Source organism: Labrus mixtus, chromosome 23 (assembly GCF_963584025.1).
Source record: "Labrus mixtus chromosome 23, fLabMix1.1, whole genome shotgun sequence".
NCBI lineage: Eukaryota > Metazoa > Chordata > Actinopteri > Labriformes > Labridae > Labrus > Labrus mixtus.
Window position 1 is genome coordinate 19,886,467 of NC_083634.1, and position 21,738 is coordinate 19,908,204.

General features: G+C 43.2%; 1 protein-coding gene across 2 annotated transcripts; it reads right to left on the reverse strand.

Moving 5' to 3' along the window:
* Positions 1-525: 525 nt before the first annotated feature.
* Positions 526-20,432, reverse strand: LOC132958394 (FHF complex subunit HOOK-interacting protein 1A-like). 2 transcript variants are annotated; one of them, XM_061031155.1, is made up of 18 exons: positions 20,110-20,359; positions 17,298-17,343; positions 15,752-15,977; positions 13,734-13,929; positions 13,428-13,649; positions 12,963-13,125; positions 10,964-11,075; positions 8,238-8,339; positions 7,565-7,621; positions 7,392-7,478; positions 7,134-7,301; positions 6,972-7,051; positions 6,611-6,783; positions 6,412-6,523; positions 4,420-5,816; positions 3,708-3,886; positions 3,474-3,594; positions 526-2,887 (listed from the first exon to the last, which is right to left on the reverse strand). In XM_061031155.1, the coding sequence occupies exons 3-18, from the start codon at positions 15,854-15,856 to the stop codon at positions 2,655-2,657; spliced, it is 3,507 nt and encodes a 1,168-aa protein (XP_060887138.1). In that variant the 5' UTR covers positions 15,857-15,977; positions 17,298-17,343; positions 20,110-20,359; the 3' UTR covers positions 526-2,654. The 2 variants fall into 2 exon arrangements, with proteins under 2 accessions (XP_060887138.1, XP_060887139.1); XM_061031156.1 differs by lacking the exon at positions 3,474-3,594 and having other exon boundaries at positions 20,110-20,432.
* Between the last annotated feature and the right edge of the window lie 1,306 nt (positions 20,433-21,738).

The window sequence follows — 21,738 nt, forward strand, 5'->3', positions numbered from 1 at the left end:
TTTCCTGTGTTAATGCAACTTTTGATATCCTGTCTATTGCTTCATGGCTGATTCTCCCCAATGAAGTGTTGTTGTCTCTCAATACTTATCAGAGCTTTTAGCTTTATTTATTGTTGTTTCACTTGGGGGAGATGTGGCTCGTCTCTCAACCAGAAGGTCGGGGGTTCGATCCCCAGCTCCTCCTTCTGCAGTGTCCGATGTGTCCTTGGGCAAGACACTTAAACCCAAGATGCTCCCACTGCTTAGTCGGTGGTGTGTGAATATGTATGAATGGATTAGTTACTTCTGATGGACTTTTTCCACAGCAGCCTCTGCCATCAGTGTGTGAAGGCGTAGGTGTGACCTGCAGTGTGAAAGAGCTTTGAGTCGACAGAAGACTAGAAAAGCGCTATACAAGCTGAAATCCATTACCATTACTTGTAGTTGATCAAAGGCGTCGTTTTTTACAGACGTTTTTAAGGACCCTTTAAAATGTTGCATTAATGAATTCATAAAGAAGTTTAAAAAAAAAAAACATACAAACAGTTCACGATCTTCAAGATTTATTATGGCCTTTTTTTCCATTCAAAAAATATATTTTCATTATTTTTTTTACAGCATAGTGGCAATACTTCATTCCAAGAAGAGACAACAGGGTGAATAGAAGAAACGTGTCCCAGCTGTGGTTCACCAGCAGGTGTCAGTACCAGCACATAGCAAGGAGGGGGGATAGTGTTGCTGAGTACAGATTTGCTGGAGACACAATGCACAGTCCAGAATCCAACATTTGGTCGTACTTAAGGGATGTTTTATCTAAAATGGGGAGCTCAAATCTACCTTCTTTTGCACTTGACCTTGAATGCAGCACAGGTGAACACCTTAAGGGCATTACAGCAAATATCTCTTGAGGTGAGAGAGGACAAAACAAAAATCACACACATCAAATTCAAAACGAGGAAATGCACTTGACAGAAGTGCAAGTGAGAAAAATCCAGATCTGATTTTTGCGATAAGACAACAAGATGCATCTTCAGTCTTTGCACTAAAATCTCTGAAGGTTAAAATAAGGCGTTGTCATTTTTACTGTGTTTTCTGTTTGCAAATGAAGACACATCAGGCAATCAACAAAAAAGATACATCTGATGAAAGAGGCTTTTTTCCCCATTTTTAGAGGATTCAAAAACTGCCAGTCGTCTTTTTTGTGCAGAAATCGACTACGATGAGCGTTCAAAGGTTAAACCTAAACACAGGTGAAGCCCCTTTAGACGCACGATAACACAACAGGAAGGACGAAACACACAACTAAAGAAACGCTCTGACAAACAATATTAAGTTCATTTTGAAATAAACACATGAACTTAATGCTGTTGTGTGTTTTTTAAAACATAGTGTTTGCACATTTTAAAATGTTGAACCAAACGCTGGTTAAAAAAAACTGAGATATTTTGGCAAAAACAAAAAGACAATGGATCGTGGAAATAAAATAGAAAAACTAAATTTGGAAATCTGTATCGTCTTATTTCCTAAATCTGGATACAAATGTAATGTCTTGGTGGTCGTTCTGGTGTGCACTGAGTACCTCAAGTTTAATCTTAAGCCTAGCATGCAATTTAAAGGAGATCTATGACACTCGCTTTGTTAGTCTGGGACTCCTGTTGAGTAGCTCAAAAACCTCCGTCAGCAAAATCCCTAATTTCAGCGTCTTCCTGAAATGCTTTATTCCAGCTACTGTCTCTTTAAGACCCTCCCCACGTGCCCTCTTTCCTCTGATTGGCCGGCTCTGTTTGCAGTCGTAAGGAAATTTGAGTGAGCTTCCGGGTGGGCGTGTCCTTGAAATAGCTGCCGGGGTGGGCATGTCCTACAACTTTGCTCCATGCTTTGGTCTGATACGTTGGCAGAACTTGACGTCAGGTTCTGGTCAAGTCTCGCCAAGATCTCGTAACGTCTCGTTCAGAGCAGCACGAAACCACGTCTGGGGATTACACAAACAACTGTGTATCTTGTGTTAAAAAAATCGTTGCAGAGGATTAGTATGGACATGGACATCGAAACACTATATGTATGTATTTAAATATGAGTCAGCAGAATAGATCTCCTTTAAGCCTAGCAAGCCTTCTGTAGCATTTTAGCTCGTAGGCTAACATGCTGACTCTATCTTTATTTTTAAAGTTAGTTTAATTAAAGTAGTTTATGGATCACTAGCATGAGGTGCTTGATTTTGAAATGGCCCGCCACAGAAATTAATCGTTACAAAACTCTGAATGGTGTCATGTTTTACACTTTAAATAGTATTGCAACAATTTCAGTAAAGAGCATACAAAACTATTTTCACCAATTTCATAAAAATATAGAAAACACTGATTTATGTTCAAAATAATCTCCTTCAATTCTTTCTGTCTATGTATAAATATCATCCATAGTCACATGGGGGAAATCGTTAAAATATTCAAGTGCTGCCAGGTATATAAACATAGTGTACATTATGTATGCTTAAAAACAATATCAACATTTATTGTTTTTATGTATTGCATTCCTGTATGTGCTTTTTTTAGTGCTTGTAGTTTTGGGGATTTTAGAAACTGTTGGTGGTCCTGACGCAGGTCTTGGATTCATTGGTGGGAAAACACCAAGTTTTCCCAACATGGCTCGGGGGTTTTTCACCAACAACCCTCCCATTACTCCTCTGCAGAACAGTCAGGTGCGATGCTGTGCTCCTGGGCGATGGCTGCCAGCTCTTTCAGGAACTCAGCGTAGAGGATGATTGCGAACACTCTGCTCTTGGCTTGAGGGGGAATCGGAGGGCACGGCGGCAGGACACCAAGCGGAGGCAAAGCCAGAGTGTTTCTAACAGAACCATTTGGAAGAGATGAGTCCAGCGGGATGTCGCCGTCATGGGACTGGAGGCACTCTGAAAAAAAATTAATGTTGTACTGTTATTATTAGTGTTACTGTAAAGTCAAAGCAGCCAAAGTGCTTAATAGATCAAAGTGTCAAATTCCCTCCATCTACACCTCAAGGGACTTGAAGGGGCAGCACACAACTGGGGAGCATGTCTATGATCCTATGTTCTCTGAAAACTACGGTGCGTTGTTCCCATGGTCTTCTGTTTCTAAGGTCCTAAGTTTAAAGGGTCTTAAGTTACAATGGTCAAATGTTCCCAAAGTGCTTTGTTCACAGGAACCAAAGATTCCTAAGGCCTGTTCTCCAAAGATCCCATGTTCCCTAGGCCTTATTTTCCCAAGGTCATAATCCAAAGGTCCTATGCTCCCATTGTCCTAAATTGCTGAAGTCATATGTTCCTGGGGTCCTGTGTTTCAAAAGTCCAAAGTTCTCATGAACCTAAATTACAAGGGTTCTATGTTCCCAAGGTCCTATATTCATTAATCCCTGTCCCAAGGGTCCAAGTTCCCAAGGACTTAAGTTACTGGTGCGTTATACTCCAAAGGTTCCATTTGATCTTTCCTCCCTTGCTGTTAATAGGGGTTGTACTTTACCTCTAAACTTGCTGTCCTGGTCTTTAACCAACAAGAACCTCCAGGCCTGAGTGACTAGGGCTGGATAATCTGGTCTGGCGGCCACATAGCGCTCGATCTGAGCATGCACGGACAGCAACACCTATACAGACACATATTCATGCACAGGTATACAAAAGACGCAATGCTATCCTAAGGAAGCTTAAAACAGATAAAGATTAAATTAGATTAGTTTGAGGTGTTTGTGGATGTTACCTGGTACAGTGTTCGTACGTTGGGTTGGCTTTGTGGGTCTGTGGTGAGTAGGAAGGATCTAAGGAGAGGCTGCGGGTATGACGCCAGCTGTGCGAGGATGCCTGTCACCAGCAGGTTAACAGCGATAGAGTTTTCAAGAAGGTTCTCGAGGCGCGACAACAGAACACTGATGAATGGACCTGGGGCATCATGGGAAACTATATGTTAGTATGTGCGACCAAGAGAAAATACAAGTAATACACGCAATAAATGCAACTTTTTCTACTTTTTGCCTTAAGATGTTACAGAACAACTGGTGTGAATCTGACCAAATATGAATAGGTTCTATCTGAAGTTTGGAGTTCCTCAGGGTTCAATACTGGGACCACTTGTATTCTCTTTCTACATGCTCCATCCAGCCACATTATTCAAAGACATTTCACCACTATGCTGATGATACACAGCTGTACCTCTTGGTGCCAATCCAAAACCTCTCAAATCCCACTTGTGTTCCACCTGTTTTTGGACAAAAGCTAGTTCTTTGTAAGCAAAACCTGGCACATTATGGTGCCCTTGTGACTTCATAATCATTAGAGACTTCTTGTTATCATGTATAATCTGTGATTCTATACACCTGCTAGTAGTACAATTAAACAGATCCACATTTAACATTTCAGGATTGTATTTTCTGCTCACTTCACTTTTACATTACATTGTAATTGAATACACAGACCTGTAAAAGGAACTTCATGGCCCCTGCTGTCATCCTTACAGCTGCTACCACTCTCCTCTCCTTCCTCTTGCTCCACCTCCTCCTCCTCCATCTCTGCCTCTTCTACTTCCTTATCTCTGCTGTCCCACAAAGAGCTCAGAGCAAACGCTTCACCAGGTCCATCCTCCTCTTCGAGTTTTTGCCTCAGCGCTCTGACCCGCCTCCTGAACAAACCAATGTCGTCAGAGATGTTGTCACATTCTGGCTCAACCCCCAAAGAGAGCATGAACTCATAGTATTGGGTGAGGAAGTCGTTGTTATTGTTGATTTTGTTAACAGGCAGACTTAAAGATTTGGCATCAGCCGCAGGTACCAATGGGTCATGTTGCTCAAGTTCTGAATGCCCATTAGGTAAAGCATTAGTCAATGAATATGGCCTTGGATGTTGTGTGTTGTGTGGTGTGTCCTGGTGGTTCATTGCTTGCATGTGATTGGTAGTAGATGTGAAATCATTCAGGTTGCATTTAGGCTTAAATCGTTTGCCATCCTCATCATCGTCACAGTCGCCGATGATGTGATACTTAGCATCAAAACCATTTGTGTAAAACTGATACCCAATTGGCTCTTCCAGCTCATCTATCCTCTTCATGTCATCTTCTCTTTCCTCCTTCCTTCTCCCCATCTCCTTGCCACTGTCCTCACTCCGCCTCCTTCCCTCCTGCCCTCCATCCTCAATCCTCCTTTCCTCTTTCCCACCATCCTCACTTCTCCTCCTGGTTGACATAATACTGTTAACTGTTTCCATTACTGTCCTCCCTGTTGTTGTTAGCATTGTTGCTACTTTTGTTGTTGGTTCCGCTGTTGGCGCTTGTTGGCCATTCGGGATGTTTCCACGTGCCCGTCGATTTGCCGCCATGATTCGCTCCAAAATGGCTGCCTTTGTATCATTCTTAGCAACAAGGTCATAGACCAGAACGTCATCCTGAAACTCGGACTCCTCCACATACGACCCGTGCACCAGCCTTGTTGCAGTGCGTCGCATTTCCTGGAGGTGTCCAGGAGGTGAAGGTGTGGCAGTGCATCGGTCCACCTCCATGGTCATGCTGCCATTTGTATGCGGTGAGTTAATCACTGCTGGTAATGAAGGATCCTCATCTGCAAAAATGTCATCCCACTCCAGTTCTAGGGCCGAGTTGGCTCTTCCGACGTGGTTGCTTGAGGAGACGGTATCTGAAGAGGACAAGGTGGGGGAGAGGGCCAAAGCCTGAGGAGTTATTTCCAAAGAGCAGATGGAGTCGCTCTTTACTCGCTGTGCAATCTCGTCCTCGTTGTCTTTGTCGTTCCCTGGTGTGTTGGATCGGTATTGTTGAGGTAGAGGGTTTATTCCATCGTACGGAGCTGACCAGAGCTGACACGCCCTGAAAGAAGATAAAACTCTTTAGAACTTAACCTAATTTGATCAAATGAAAACATTTCTCAATGCCTGACAAAATTAAACCTCCAGATCACCCGAGTGTGAAAAATCTACTTTTTCATCTTAGGAATCCAGAATGTTTCCGTCACCAGAGATCTCGTCCCTTGCAGAAAGAATTTTCATCCATATGCATATCTCTGTTTCTGATGATTATTGGTCCAATTCACAGTGACCTCCTTTGCAACAGACATTGTTTGGTAGTCACTTTGTCTCTAGAGTTAATGTTATGAATTGAATTTATCCTAACACTGGAAAAAAGGAATTTACCTGTCCCTGCACCATAATGGAAATATTTGTGAAGAAAATAAGTAAATATATAATTGAGGGGTAAAGGCAGCCCATCCTATGATTTGATTGATGATCACATGATCAGTCAATAGAGCAGGTGCCCCTTGTACATGGCCCTTCATGCATCAGCCACAGATTTGACTCCTGAGCTCGTCTCTTTGATGCATGTCTTCCTCAACCCGGTGGTCACATGTCATTTCTTTCTTGCCTTAAAAAGCTGCAAATAATGAGTTGATAAAGTGGAGACCAACCTGTGAGATGTTGAGATGGCCTCTCGGGCGTCCCAGAGGTAATGAAGGTAGTTCACATCTATCAGAAAGTCCGAGCCCCGACAGTAACCGACGCTGTCTGATAATAACAGATCTGACAAGGACAGAAAGTCGAATTCAACTTAAATATGACAAGACAGAATCAGCTTGAGTTATGTGTTCTCGTGTTAGTCATACTGACCAGCTCCTTTGGGCCAGTGGATGTGCTCTGACTGTGCGCTCGTGTTGTAGAGGTGTCCGGGGCACCAGGAGGGCATGAGGAGCAGGAAAGAGGCAGCGCTGGAGGAGTAGCAGTCCCTTTGCTTTAGGGACCACTGCTGCTTCCTGCTGAGGTGGCTGCAAGGAATCAAATACCTGAAGACACACAGAATGCATCCTGCTCAGTCCCAGCAAGCATCGCCTCCAATTCTGGTGCACACTTGTTTCTCGGCCAAAACATCTTACAAAGAAGTTAATCGTAAGCGTTACCTGGCACTTTTATGGTGGAGTGTTACTCCCTAAGCCCATATTTACTGCCAAGTCTTTGAACCTTAAAGACTGACCTGAATACCAGCTGCAGCATGACATCTTCACAGAAGAGACCAATCAGAGTCCTGAACAGAGCCAGGGACACTGTACCCAACTGGTGGGGAAAACAACAACAGGTCAATATTAAACTCAGTTATAGGTCAACAAACAGTTTGTTTTACTCCACAGTGTGTTACCTGGAAAGGTGTGTTGACCCTGCTGACCAGCGTGTCCAGTATGTGCACGTTGTCGTGCGTGTGCAGCAGGATGAAGGACAGGAAGGTCTGGAGGAGGGCGGGCTCAGAGATGGAGCGCAGGAAAAGATCCAGATAGGCCGTGGTTGTCATCACCTCCTCTATCGTCAGCTACACAAAAAACAGCAAAATGTTCACTTAGATGAACTAACAAGAAAACAGAAAAAAACAGGAACAAGTAGGACGGATGAGGTCTGATACCTTGTGTAGAGCAGGAGCCAGGACGGGAACCAGGAAGCCGTTGTAGATATAATCCAGCAACTGAGTCCGAATGGAGGGATGAGCTACCTGATAGATAAAAATATTCAGATAGACTGTTAGCTCCGAGCACTATTTAATGCATTTTTGTGTACCTTTATGTGTACATACGTTACCTTGGTAACAGCACTACAGAAGTCCAACGAGTGCAGGAAATGGACCAAAGCAGGAATCTGTTGACAGAAACATCGGGTTAGGATGAAGCACAGTGTTTTATGGATCTACTGATGTATTCTGAGGGCCTGATTCACTAGAGGAATGTGCAGCTTTTGTGCCCACTAAAAGTGCGCAAATGAGTCAAAAAGGCCCAAGCTAGCTCACAGCTCACACACAAAGGGTTAAATGTTCCCCTAACTGCGCCGCAGAGCAAACAGCATCTCTGTGCTTCAGTGTTGTTGCACATATTTGGGGAAAATGGCCTCTTTTTATGCATATCAGCGTCAGGGCAAAAACACAAACAATGGCGCTGATGGGGTAAAAAGTCGGCTGAGAGTTGGTGGTAACTGCGCCACAGAATTAATAAGGGAAGGCACGCGAGAACTTTCCAGTGATCGAGTAAGAATTCCACCTCTGTATGATCTACAAATATATAATTACTGGACTTTTAAAGTACGTGTAAACTTGTTAGTCTGACTGAAATTGGTGGAGTAGATTGAACACAGCAAGATAATGTGTTTGCTCTTGCATGTATACACCTCAATCGGACTCAAACTGGCAAAGGATTCTGAGCATGCTCCATATTTCTCGGGTTCGATCTAACTGTACTGACTGTGTGTTCTTCTTGGTTACCTGCTGCCAGTCCGCCTGGTCCAAACAGTGCCAGTCCTCACTGTAAACCTGCAGCCTGGCTGGTAGAGACGAGTACAGACCAGACAGACCTGTGGCCAGCACCTGTAACCACACGGATACAGGTAAAGGCTTCTGTGCAAATTAAAATTCCAGTGAAGATTAGCGTCCTCATTTATATATAGCAGAAAATGAGGGCGGATAGAAACAGGACAGAGACATGAAGAGACTGATAGATTGAACATTACTGACTCACTAATAGATCCTTTAAAGGTCAAGTTAAGCAGTTTGGATTCTTACCTCTTTCATTATCTGATAACGAATATGAAGCTATAGCTGTTAGAGGATTAGCTTAGCATAACATCAATAATGGAAACATTCTCCAAGATGAAACAAGGTGAAATGTCACACTTCAGTTTGCATTCTGGAAATCAAATGGACCACTGAGGTATTCTGTGTAGGTAATTAAGCTGTGCTGTTGGATTTAGTTATCCTTTGACAGAGCCCATTTAGCTTTATGCTAAGCTAAGGCAACCGGTTCCCTGTTTTGGCTTCATATTTACAGTACAGATGTGAGAGTGGTGTCCATCTTTTTATTTCTCTCTTCTCATGAAAGCCAGTTCATCAAAATGATTAACTTAGAGACGAAGAACGAATAAGAAGAAGAAGAGAGGAAAAACACAACGATAACAATGTAAAACAGCTGCATCATCGAGTCTCCTTAACAAACAGGCCACTGTCCAATCATGTGCAGATTTACTAATCCCTCTCCGTGTACGGGCCAATCTCACGCTGCTTTACTAATCTGCTCCCTTCATAAAGATTGAGGTCAGAGTGCGGTTACATGGGCTTAAATCTGACGCACGCACACACACACATAAACACACACACACACACACACACACACACACACAGGTGCACACACACACACACACACACACACACACACACACACACAGCCTCTTTGATTGCCCTTTCATATTCACGCTTCCTTCCTCTCTTTCTGTCACTTAACAGTAAAAGAGGAAACTAGCAGTGTAGGAGCCAAAATGGCCGACAGAGTAAGTGCAGGTACCTGAAGGACAGAAGTAAACAAAGTGTATCCTTCTTACTTGAGTTTATATATCAGATATAACTTTATTTATTTATATATTTTACTCCCTTACTTAATGTATCATCTGTTGTTAGCCATGTTAGCGAGGATAGAAAAGACAGATTTAAAAAAAAATATTTATGAGGATTGATCCTGGCATTAAGGTTTTTTTAAAATATATGTTTTCTGTATTTTGTAATAACTTTAAAACTTGTACTTTCGACTCTTCTTCAATCTCAGATTTTAGTTTTTTTAAGGTTTATTTATGCATTTTTCTAGAGACAAAGAAAGAAAGAAATCAGCGAGAGAGAGAGTGTTGTGAACGACATGTGGTGAAGGAGCCACAGGTCGGATCTGAACCCGGGCTGCCTGCCTGGAGGACCACAGACTCTGAACATGGGGCGCTTGCACCAACCACTAGCAGCCCCCTACTTTTAGTTTTGACCACATTTCTGTTGTTGTTTCTTCCTCTTTTTCTCATTTCCTCCTCCTCCTCATCTTGTTTAGAAATCCACTTCCCCCTGTACTTGCCCCTCTCTCTCTCTCTCTGTCTCACTTGTTGCTGTCACACACACACTCACACACACACACTCTCACTCTCCCTGAGGAGGCAGAATGAGCTTGTTAGTTCATTACATAACATGTGATAATGAGATAACAATGCAGACAGGAGATGAATGGAGAAGAGGACTTTAAATCCAACCGTTGACTCTGTCATTCAGAAATAAAATGTCTTCAAAACACAAACATTACATTTACTTATCAGGTAGACATTTTGACTCTTATCTTCTAGTGCAGGCTCAGATAAAAAAGAAACTCAAATGCCCTTTTTTCCCTCTGCACACATTAAGAAGGAATGCAGAGATTAACCCGGTTGAGCTCTTTTAATGAGGCTCTATGTGGAGGAACTAAACTTCTAAACTCTGCACAGATGATTGGTCTAACTCATCAATAAAATATGATAAGTTGTATTTAAAGTCTCTTAAGATGCAGCGTTGAGATCTTTGAATGCATCAACACTTGATCCTTTAACGGCATAGTGTTCATTTCTTTCAGTGAGCTGAATTCTATTTATTTTCTGAAAGAGGAAAGCGAGAGGGAAACTATGAAGACTCAGTCAGCTGGTTTATCTGTGTAATCCACACTGAGTGATTCTGATCCTCTGCAAATCCCTGACAATACCAAGACTAGACGACATTCCAGCAGACACAACACGACCATGAAACGTGTGCCAAGAAGGAGAGTCAAAGTCTCAGGATGCTGATGGCCTAGCGGTGAGGTCACACCCACATCCTCAAAGTGGGCGGCCCATGTTCAAGTCCGACCTTCTGCTCCTTTCCCCTCTCTCTCTCTCTCTCTCTTCAGATTTCCTGCTCTATCCACTGTCCTTTCTAAATAAAGGCAAAAAGCCCCAAAATAAGAGTCAAAGTCTCTTCAAATGAACCATGAAGGTTTAGTGACGCAGAGTCTACCTGCCTGTAATGTGACATGTTTGAAGCTGTGATTCAGTTTAAGGTTCTGTGTGTGTGTGTGTGTGTGTGTGTGTGTGTGTTTGTGTGTGTGTGTGTTTGTGTGTGTGTGTGTGTGTTTGTGTGTTTGTGTGTGTGTGTGTGTGTGTGTGTATTTGTTCACTCACGGGGCAGAAGTAGGTGTTCTCTGCGATGTGCTGGGCGACTCGAGGGTCTGAGGCCGACAGAGACATGATGAGCAGCAGAGCGTCTCTGGCCTGCTGACCCACCGTCCCCTGTCTGAAGAGAGAGAGGTACTTATATTCCTATGTGTGTGTACAGCGCCATGTGTTAATATCCAGTGTGTGTGTGAGCCTTTCTGTTTTTGTGTGTTTTTAAATTACACTGTCTGTTGTGTTTGTGTATATACCTGTATCTGTGTATATGTACCTGAGGTCATATGTATACCATTATGTGTACCCACCTGTGTGTCTATTTCTTTGTGTATACCTGTGTGTATTCCTGTGTGTTTATCTGTGTGTGTACCTGGGTGTGTATTGGTTTGTGTATACCTACATGTGTGTGTACCTGTGTGTGTGTACCTACATGTGTGTACCTACATGTGTGTGTACCTGTGTGTGTGTACCTGTGTGTGTACCTACCTGTGTGTACCTACATGTGTGTGTACCTGTGTGTGTACCTGTGTGTGTACCTACCTGTGTGTGTACCTACATGTGTGTGTACCTACGTGTGTGTACCTACATGTGTGTGTACCTGTGTGTGTACCTACATGTGTGTATACCTGTGTGTGTACCTACATGTGTGTGTACCTACGTGTGTGTGTACCTGTGTGTGTGTACCTGTGTGTGTACTTACATGTGTGTGTACCTACGTGTGTGTACCTACATGTGTGTGTACCTACATGTGTGTGTACCTGTGTGTGTGTACCTGTGTGTGTACCTACGTGTGTGTACCTATGTGTGTGTACCTACAGGAGTGTGTACCTGTGTGTGTACCTACCTGTGTGTGTACCTACATGTGTGTGTACCTACATGTGTGTGTACCTACCTGTGTGTGTACCTACATGTGTGTACCTACATGTGTGTGTACCTACCTGTGTGTGTACCTACATGTGTGTGTACCTACATGTGTGTGTACCTACCTGTGTGTGTACCTACATGTGTGTACCTACATGTGTGTGTACCTACGTGTGTTTATCTACCTTTGTATTTCACTTGTGTTTGTGTATACCTGTGTGTGTATACCTGTGTTTGTATCTGTGTGTGTACCTGTGTGTATACCTGTGTTTGTATCTGTGCGTATACCTGTGTGTATACCTGTGTGTGTACCTGTGTGTGTATACCTGTGTGTATACCTGTGTGTGTATACCTGTGGGTGTGTACCTGTGTGTACCTACATGTGTGCATACCTGTGTGTGAACCTGTGTGTGTACCTACATGTGTGTATACCTGTGGGTGTGTACGTGTGTGTACCTACATGTGTGTATACCTGTGTGTGTATACCTGTGTGTGTATACCTGTGTGTATACCTGTGTGTGTATACCTGTGTGTATACCTGTGTGTATACCTGTGTGTATACCTGTGTGTATACCTGTGTGTATACCTGTGTGTATACCTGTGTGTGTATACCTGTGTGTGTATACCTGTGTGTATACCTGTGTGTGTATACCTGTGTGTATACCTGTGTGTATACCTGTGTGTGTATACCTGTGTGTATACCTGTGTGTGTATACCTGTGTGTGTATACCTGTGTGTATACCTGTGTGTGTATACCTGTGTGTATACCTGTGTGTATACCTGTGTGTATACCTGTGTGTGTATACCTGTGTGTATACCTGTGTGTGTATACCTGTGTGTGTATACCTGTGTGTATACCTGTGTGTGTATACCTGTGTGTATACCTGTGTGTATACCTGTGTGTGTATACCTGTGTGTGTATACCTGTGTGTATACCTGTGTGTGTACCTGTGTGTGTACCTACCTGTGTGTATACCTGTGTGTGTACCTACCTGTGTGTGTACCTGTGTGTATACCTGTGTGTGTACCTGTGTGTACCTGTGTGTATACCTGTGTGTGTGTACCTGTGTGTATACCTGTGTGTATACCTGTGTGTGTGTACCTGTGTGTATACCTGTGTGTATACCTGTGTGTATACCTGTGTGTGTACCTGTGTGTATATGGTATGAGCAGGGAGAAGAGCAGGAAGTTGGCGGCTCCCTGGTCCTCGCTGGTGTGGAAGAAGAGTTCGAGCACTGAGGGGTCTTTGACCAGAGCGACACACAGCTGATTCAACAGGAGGACAAGCTCCGCCTCCACCGCACCCCCACTGTCTGGAGGAGGGAAGCAGGTGATTAACTACCTGAGGTAACTGTTTAAACTGTTATACCGGCTACACCTTAATCACCTCTAGAGGAACCACTTTAAACCAATTAGATGACCTTACAGCTAAAGCAGCTCCAGGACTTCCTCCAGTGTTCGGACTGATTTCTTACTTTCAGTCGAAGGAAACAAACTTTTCGATTTTTTTCTTTTGAGGGACAGAAATCCAAAGAGCTCTGACAGAACTTTCTCAGAACTACAGCCCTTACTTGTGGAAACCTTTGCCATACAGGATACAGCTCTGAGTGCTCACCGGTTCCAGCTCCGGCGCAGGAGGCCAGCAGCATCATGAGTGGTCTCAGAACCGGTTTGTGGTGCAGCAGAGGCTGCTTGGCTTGAGACAGAAGCATCTGGTACATCCTGAGCTGCTCCAGCTTCATGTCCTCAGTGAACTGTCTCCTCAGGCTCCACAGAAACAGCCTCTCCATCACGCCCTCCAGGACCACAAACTCCAGGATGGGACCCATCGCTCCACCTGGTGACAGTGGAGTCCAGGCGTGAGAACAAAACACGACACAGGTAAAATAAGTGAACACTTTCTTTTCTCCTCTCCTCTCACCTTGCCCCGCCTCTTCCTCCATCAGAAGGAACAGCATGTGCTCCACATAGTTCTGCACGGCGCTGGCCTCGTCGGCCGGGATCGGGCCGAGGCGCAACGATCCGGAGCTGCTGCTGTTGTTAGCGTGACCGGAAAGGAAACTCAACGCACTGGAGCTGCTGCGACCCGGCTCGTGTTTCTCCAGGATCTTCACCACCTGAAGAGAGAGAGGACAAAGGAGACGACCTTTAGCATGAAGAGCGTTTTCATCCACATGATGATGTCCAGAATGAAACCAAGTGGAAAAGCTGCAAAAGAGAAGACGTTACTGAGCTTTTGTGACGTTTCTGTTTGTGTAAAAAACAAACACAGTTCAGTGCAATGCAAACTTAGTAAACAAATCTGGACAAACATGCAGCGACTGGAGGGACACTCTGGAGGCCTTCTTCTTTTGTTTTGTTTGTGGATTGTAAAATCTTTTATTGTCCCAGAGAGACATTTTGGTTTGCAACAGAGTTCCATACAGGCAACACCTCCTAAGACCTGCACAGAGACATAAATACAAGTCAAAGTGTACCTGCAACAAAGCCTACAGCGTATTTAAAAACCAAACTGCTGATGGGACAAACGACCTCAGCTACCTGTTAGATTTGATCCTCTGAACTGAAGTGAACCTCCTCCCTGTCTGCAGAAGTCTAAGCTCTGCATGCAGGGGGGGGTGCTGAGGGTCTTCCAGGACCGCCTTTGCCTTCTGCTTGGCTCTTGTTGGAAAATGATGTCCGAGGTCATTCAAGACAACGCCAACAATCCGGCACAGTTTTAACCATATTTCCCGCCTGTTTTTTTGTGAACCATGCCGAGGTTACCAAACCGAACAGATCACCACAAACGCTCAAATGGACTCAATAAAAACTCCTCAGCTTTCTTAAGAAGAAACGTCTCTGATCGGCCTTTTTGCAGGAGGCGTCAGCGTTCACATCGAAGGTCAGTTTTCTGTTATGGTTTCTCTTGACGGACATCCCTTCTGAAGACTGGTTGGAAACTTGACTTCTGGAACAAATCTTTTTCTGCACAACCTACCAAGCAGCTACATGTACCGTTGCAAACACATGTCTAAGGCTTTGAGTAGCGTACAAACCTTCTGTAAACTAATTCATTCATGAATAAACAAACTTCAGAGCTTAAAGGTGTGTCTGCAGGATTATTTTCAAAGTGATGTTTCCATTGAGACGACACTGACACTGACATGTCTCAGTTCATGTGGCTGTGTCAGCGAGCGCTCAAACTCGCTTCATAATGCTCCTTCAGGAAGTGTAAGGTGACATGACATCACCCCTGTTTTAATCCTCAACCTAAAACCTGCTGAAATAAACAATCTTATGGTTTGTATTAAAGAGATTTATTCAGCTCTGGATCTGGAAATGTGTGTAAGCGTCTTACTCAGATCTGAGCTGTAAACAACAAAAATGAATGAAAACGGAGAAAGAAAGAAGAATGTAACTCACTGTCTGGACTTGTGCTAACCTTTGACATGGCTGCTTCAGACAACGACTACACACACACACATACACACACACACACACACACACACACACAGACACACACAGACACACACACACACAGACACAGACGTGGAGTGTGTGTGGGTTTGCTTGGCGAGCGTAGAGAGGGGTTTGTTCTAAATGGATTCTGTGTTTAAGGGCCAAAGTCTGGGTCAGTAAAATACACACACACACACACATTCACATTCACACACACACACACACACACACACACACACACACACACACACACACACACACACACACACACACTCACACTCACACACTGTGTCTGCCAACCATTATGAGAGAAATAGGGCAGCCGGAGGGCCAGAAAAAGAGACAAAGAGGGAGGAAAATAATAGAAAAGTGATGACTGATGGATGAAAAACGGAGGAATCCTGACAGGTGTGTGTGTGTGTGTGTGTGTGTGTGTGTGTGTGTGTGTGTGTGTGTGTGTGTGTGTGTGTGTGTGTGTGTGTGTTTTTTTTCCTGTACCTGAGACCAGTGGTTCTTGAACACGATCATGCAGGTCTCGGGGTCCACCCCTCTCAGCGTGAGGGCCTTCCTGAGGTTGCCCCCCATCATCACAGAGGCCATCATTTTGACAGGATGTCAGGTGGTTACAGCATGTTCCAGGAGGAGGAGGAGGGGGAGGGGCATCAGCTGGCTCTCTAAGCCCAGGATCAGGCTCTCCTCCTGGGCTTGGTGGGCAGCTGTTTGCCTGTGATGGACGGAGGTGGACGAAAAAGATTATCATCTTATTTCTGAAAATATGTCATTGATCCACTTCCAGGAGAATAATAACACGATGATAAACATACTAGCATAGCATCATTTATTTTAAAAAAGCAGCTAAAATGTCTTTACTTTAAAGACAATTTTGCGATGCTATTTTCTGACACACAACTTCCTGGAGGCGTCCATGTTGCTTTGGGACTACAAATCGTTACTGGAACTCGGTCAATTCGTGGTGTGACGTCAATCACAACTCCGACATCTGATATCCAAAAGAACATGGAACACACCACTGACTGATGAAGGAGAAATAATGAAGAACTCAGAAAGATTGTGCTGAAAAAAGTTGATTTTTTCCCGCCTGTTCTCGGTCGTAAACACCGGGCTGAATAAAATTCTCATTTAGAAAATTGATCCAAAGGTATTTCTTCCTGTATCACTTTGCTCCTGACACATGAACGATGTGAACTAACACACTGAGGGTGTGTTCATGTTCATCCTGTTTATTTAGCTCCTGTGTGTGTTTAGTACAGAGGTGACAAACATGCATTTTGTTCCTGGCTCAAGTTGAAGGAGAGATACTTGTGTTTAAACATCAGACTCTGTAGAAAGAAGAGAAGAATAAAGAGAGACAGGACGTCCTCACAGCGTCCCTCTGAAAGGACATTTCTAAATTTCCTCGGAGGATCTGGAGACTTTTAAAGTTCAAATCAAAGACGGACACTTCGCTCTGATGTTGGAATGAGTTGAATGAGTCTCTGCTCTGAATCTGCAGCCTGTCGTTGGTCATGTGTGCTGAAACACTTTGCAGACCTTAGCTTCCTCACTGTGCTGAAACTAATGAGGACAAACAAACAAACACACTTTAATCCATGTGGCTCTGACTTCTCCCTGTAGCTTAGCGTCCACTCTCTTTTCTGTTTTTTCCTGCACTACCTTTAACGTTGTGTTCACTGTGTGTAATCTGCTCTGATGGACACGCCGAGGAAACGTCTTCACGTCGTGTTGATGCACTTGTGGGGAGTTCAGAGTCCGTCAACACATGATGATGACAAACTGTAGAGCGCCGTCTTCAAATGTCTGACTTTATCTCTCTGTCCAGGGACGGAACAGGAAGTGAGGGTCGTCATGGCAACAGGAATAACAGGAACACTCCGGAATGAGTTCCACCCTGGGCGTTCCGGAACATTCTCGGAATTCCAAAGAATATCTCTAAGAAATGCCCCCCCCCCCCGCCACAACACACACACACACACACACACACACACACACACACACAACAATAATAATACAAGAGTGTACCTACCTCTCTGCTGCTGCGACATGGACGAGCGAGCCTGCTGCCTGTTGTCCTGAAAGAGAGAGAGAGAGGTTGTAACTGTCTGGGTCTAACACACACACACACACACACACACACACACACACACACACACACACACCCTCACAAAACACACACACACACACACACACCCTCACAAAACACACACACACACACACACACACACACACCCTCACAAAACACACACAATTTAAAAATCCATCACCATCTGGGCCTCTAATCTGTGTGAGTGTGTGTGTGTGTGTGTGTGTGTGTGTGTGTGTGTGTGTTAATCTGAGATGAGACAGTGATGTTAAATCCCAAGCCACCACAGCGTGTGTGTATTTGTGAGTGTGTGTGTGTGTGTGTGTGTGTGTGTGTGTGTGTGTGTGTATGTGTGTGTGTGTGTGTGTGTGTGTGTGTGTGTGTGTGTGTGTGTGTGTGTGTGTGTGTGTGTGTGTGTGTTTTCTGGTGTTGAACTCAGACAGTCACATGCCATCACACAAACCAGGGATTAAAACACACACACACACACAGACACACACACACACACACACACACACACACACACAGAGTGACCTGAGGTGTTCAGATTCTCATTTTTAGCTGATTGACTTTTTAAGTGATGACTAACACCAGGTGTTTATAATGGAGGGCACTTTGACCTTTGACCTGAGTTAAAGGGCAGTCTGTGGTCGTCTCAGGGTTTGAACAGTCGCTGCGTTCTCACACATTTAACTAACAAACTCTCAAAGTGCAGCAGAGACGTGTGTCCAGTATGGAGTCATTGATCGACAGCTTGGCCCCTTAAAGTGCAAACAGCGGGCAAACTGTCCGCTCCAAACGTGCAGCAAATTCAGAAACACAAAAAGGCAGAAACGCCGGCGATTACATAAATGATGCAAAGTCATGAAACTTTTGTTTTTGGCTTTTTGGAGCTACTTTTTTTCATTGGCGTCACATGCAGGATCCCTCTTATGGTTCACTGGGAGTCTCTTCAAATCAAATGGTGGACAAGCAAAGCTGAGAGGAAGCGAATATTACCTTTAAAATGTTTTGCATTTGTGGCTCCAAATGGATAATATTAGAAAGAAAAGTGGACGACAGTGAACCCAGCTGAGGTGCAGGAGGCGACGTTAACAGTGCCAGTGACGCTTCAGCAACAAACGAGTGTGTTGTCAACAATAAATAATATGCATATCATACATATAACACACAGCGTAAAATGAAACGTCTGCAGCTCTACGGAGACACAAATCTTCTCCTTCCAGATTTAAGAGACGTGTTTGTTTGGTTCAGACCCAAACACACATCACATCCTCATGTTTCTGTCAAATCGCTCAGAAAAACAACCCATGTTATACCGCCCTATATTTACAAATGAGGTCACACACACGCACAGCTGCACACTCACACACACACACACACACACAGCTGCACACTCACACACACACACACACACAGCTGCACACTCACTCACACACACACACACACAGCTGCACACTCACACACACACACACACACACACAGCTGCACACTCACTCACACACACACACACACAGCTGCACACTCACTCACACACACACACAGCTGCACACATGTTAATCTCCTTCATGGACAGCAGCAGCAGCAGCAGCAGCAGCAGCAGTGTTTGATTCAAGGTCTTCTCCCTCCGCTCTCACAGCTGTTTGTTTCTCACTGCTGGCTCACAGATGTTTTTTCAAACAGTCCTTGGGATAATCTGTTGCTGCTTTTTTTGTTCCATTAAAGTTTTGTCTAAAACATTTTGGATGATATCTCAGAGTACTTTAAATCACTCGACTGATATCTGAGTCTCTGACTAAACGATCTAGACCTCACGTCGAGAACCACTACTGTAGGATATTCTCAGCACTGCCTGCAGCACATGCTAGACCTCAATAGTCTGACCCTGAAGGCACCACCTTGAATGAAGACTGCGTGTGCGTGTGTGTGTGTGTGTGTGTGTGTGTGTGTGAGAGAGAGAGAGAGAGAGAGAGTGTGATTGTGTGTGTGCAGGTCACTAAGGTTCACTGGTCTGTGACTGTGTGCACGTGCTGTCTTCACCTTCTTAATGCTCTGACTCCTTCCTCCTACATCACACACACACCTGAGTGAGGCACCAGCATTACTCAGCAGAACACACACACACACACACACACACACACACACACACACACACACACACACACACACACCTGATGCAGAAAAGAGCAGATATATATAATGTAGAAAAGACGAGCATATATTTTTTGATTATTTATTTCATTTAAAGAGACATATGTTCAACTCTAAGCTCCTTTTATTGTTTTATAATCAAATATTCTATTTATTCTAGCTTTGCTAATGTTTAATATCAGTCTTTTTACACATATAGGGTTTATTTTATACACTTTTCTCTTAATATTTTAGTTTTTCTGATCTAAATTATGTTTAAAATGTATGTATCTCTTATTTAATTTCATAAATGAACGTATATATTTAATTTACCCAGTCTATGTTGTGTTAAAGTCTCTATTCACTCTATTTTGATCACTTTTGAGTTCTCTTCTCTTATATTTAACTCTTTAATTCACCTTGTTTTTATTGTTTACTCGCTTTTAAATGATTTGTCATTTTACTCTGACTTACCTGTTTGATCTAACAGGTAAAAACACGTTTTTATGAGAGTAATTTCTCTGTTTAAAGACAGATTATGACCGTAATATTTCTAATATTCCTCTCATCCCTCTGGATCCTGTTCAGGCTGAAGTGTACCTGCTGTAAACCAGCAGGATCTTACCTCCGCTCTGTCCCAGATGAAGGAATGTCAGCTTCTTCTTCTTCTTCTTCTTCACAAAAACAAAGTCAAAGTACTTTAAAACTCTTTAACAATCCAGGAAACGTGAATAAACCCCGTCGTTTCTTCTTTTAAACCGGATTTATGGGTCGTTTCGGTCCGTTTTTTGTTTTTGTTTTAAACCTGCTGCTCCGCCGCTGAGCTTTAATCCGCTCAACCGTCAATCACTCTGCCGCTCGCTGCTAGGTAACAGTGTGGCCCCGCCCACTGATGCAGGAAACCACGCCCCCTATAAAGATTACACTATAATAGGGAGAAAAACTCAGATTTTTGTCCTTAATGAACAGAAATGCAAACACATTTTAAATACCCTGCATTAAAATATTACTTTAGCATACTTTAAAACTGTGTTTTAAGTTATTAGACCAGTTAAATGTTTAGTTATATTTATGTTTATGTTAAATTCTGTACAGTACTTTTATTTGTTTTATCCCTGTTATTAATCACCGTGGAAACACAGGTTAACAGCTGGTGTTAGAGGACAGCAGGAGGTGTTAATCTACTATTAAAACAACACACACACACACACACACACACACACACACACACACACACACACACACACACACACACACACACAAACATACAGGTCACTTGGATCACAGCCAAACACCAACAACATCATCATCTGCTTCAAATATGATTTGAACAACATTTGCTTCAAATGTGGACATCGGTGTATCTTCATTTGCAGAGCTATTCTGGGAAGGATGTTGATACCTTTCCTCAACCACAACCACAACCTGCGTTTGCAGCTGCATAAACTTTGTGTATGCAGCTGTTTTAGCTGATTTCATATTATGAAATGTGTAGGCCTACCGTCAGAGTTTGAGTGTTGTTGCTGAAACTGTGTGTTGCTGTTGTTCTGAAAACGAGATCTCTGATATCAATGGGGCTAACCTGGATAAATGAAGGTTGAATAAATAAATGACATTTAAAAAATATATATTTATGTAAAGATGTTGCTTTGATTAAAATATATAGAAGAATATAAAGAAGAGTATTTTTAATGGAAATGTGATGATATTATTCCTGTGGTGACGTACAAGGTACCCATAAAAAATGTGATATCTGTATCTGTGTTATAACTGATTATAGATTCAAGTGCATGTTTACCTTTTTCAAGCATTGTTAGAAAAGTGCTGGAGGATAATTGAAGTATTTAAAGAATCTTTACTGTGGTCATTTTTTCACTGTGTGGACGTGTGATGAGGTCAAGCTGAGTAAAGACGTCAGTGCTGCTCTCTGGTGGCGACAACCTCAAACTGCAACTGATTTCACTGTTTTTTTATTCACCATGTAAAAAGTGTCTTGACCACAAACCCAGCCCTAAGTTTAGCTTCTCATTTTTTTTAAAAGTATTAAGCTGCAGGAAATCCTCAATTTAAAAAAGTTAGTCTTACTGCTTTTACTTTGAATTTGGCCTGTTAGTAGATAGATAGATAGATAGATACTTTATTGATCCCGAGGGAAATTCAAAGCATCCAGTAGCAGGTTACAAAGACGTACATGACATGAAACATTTGTTACAAATTAAACCACAAAACATATACATATATATTAACCTGAAAA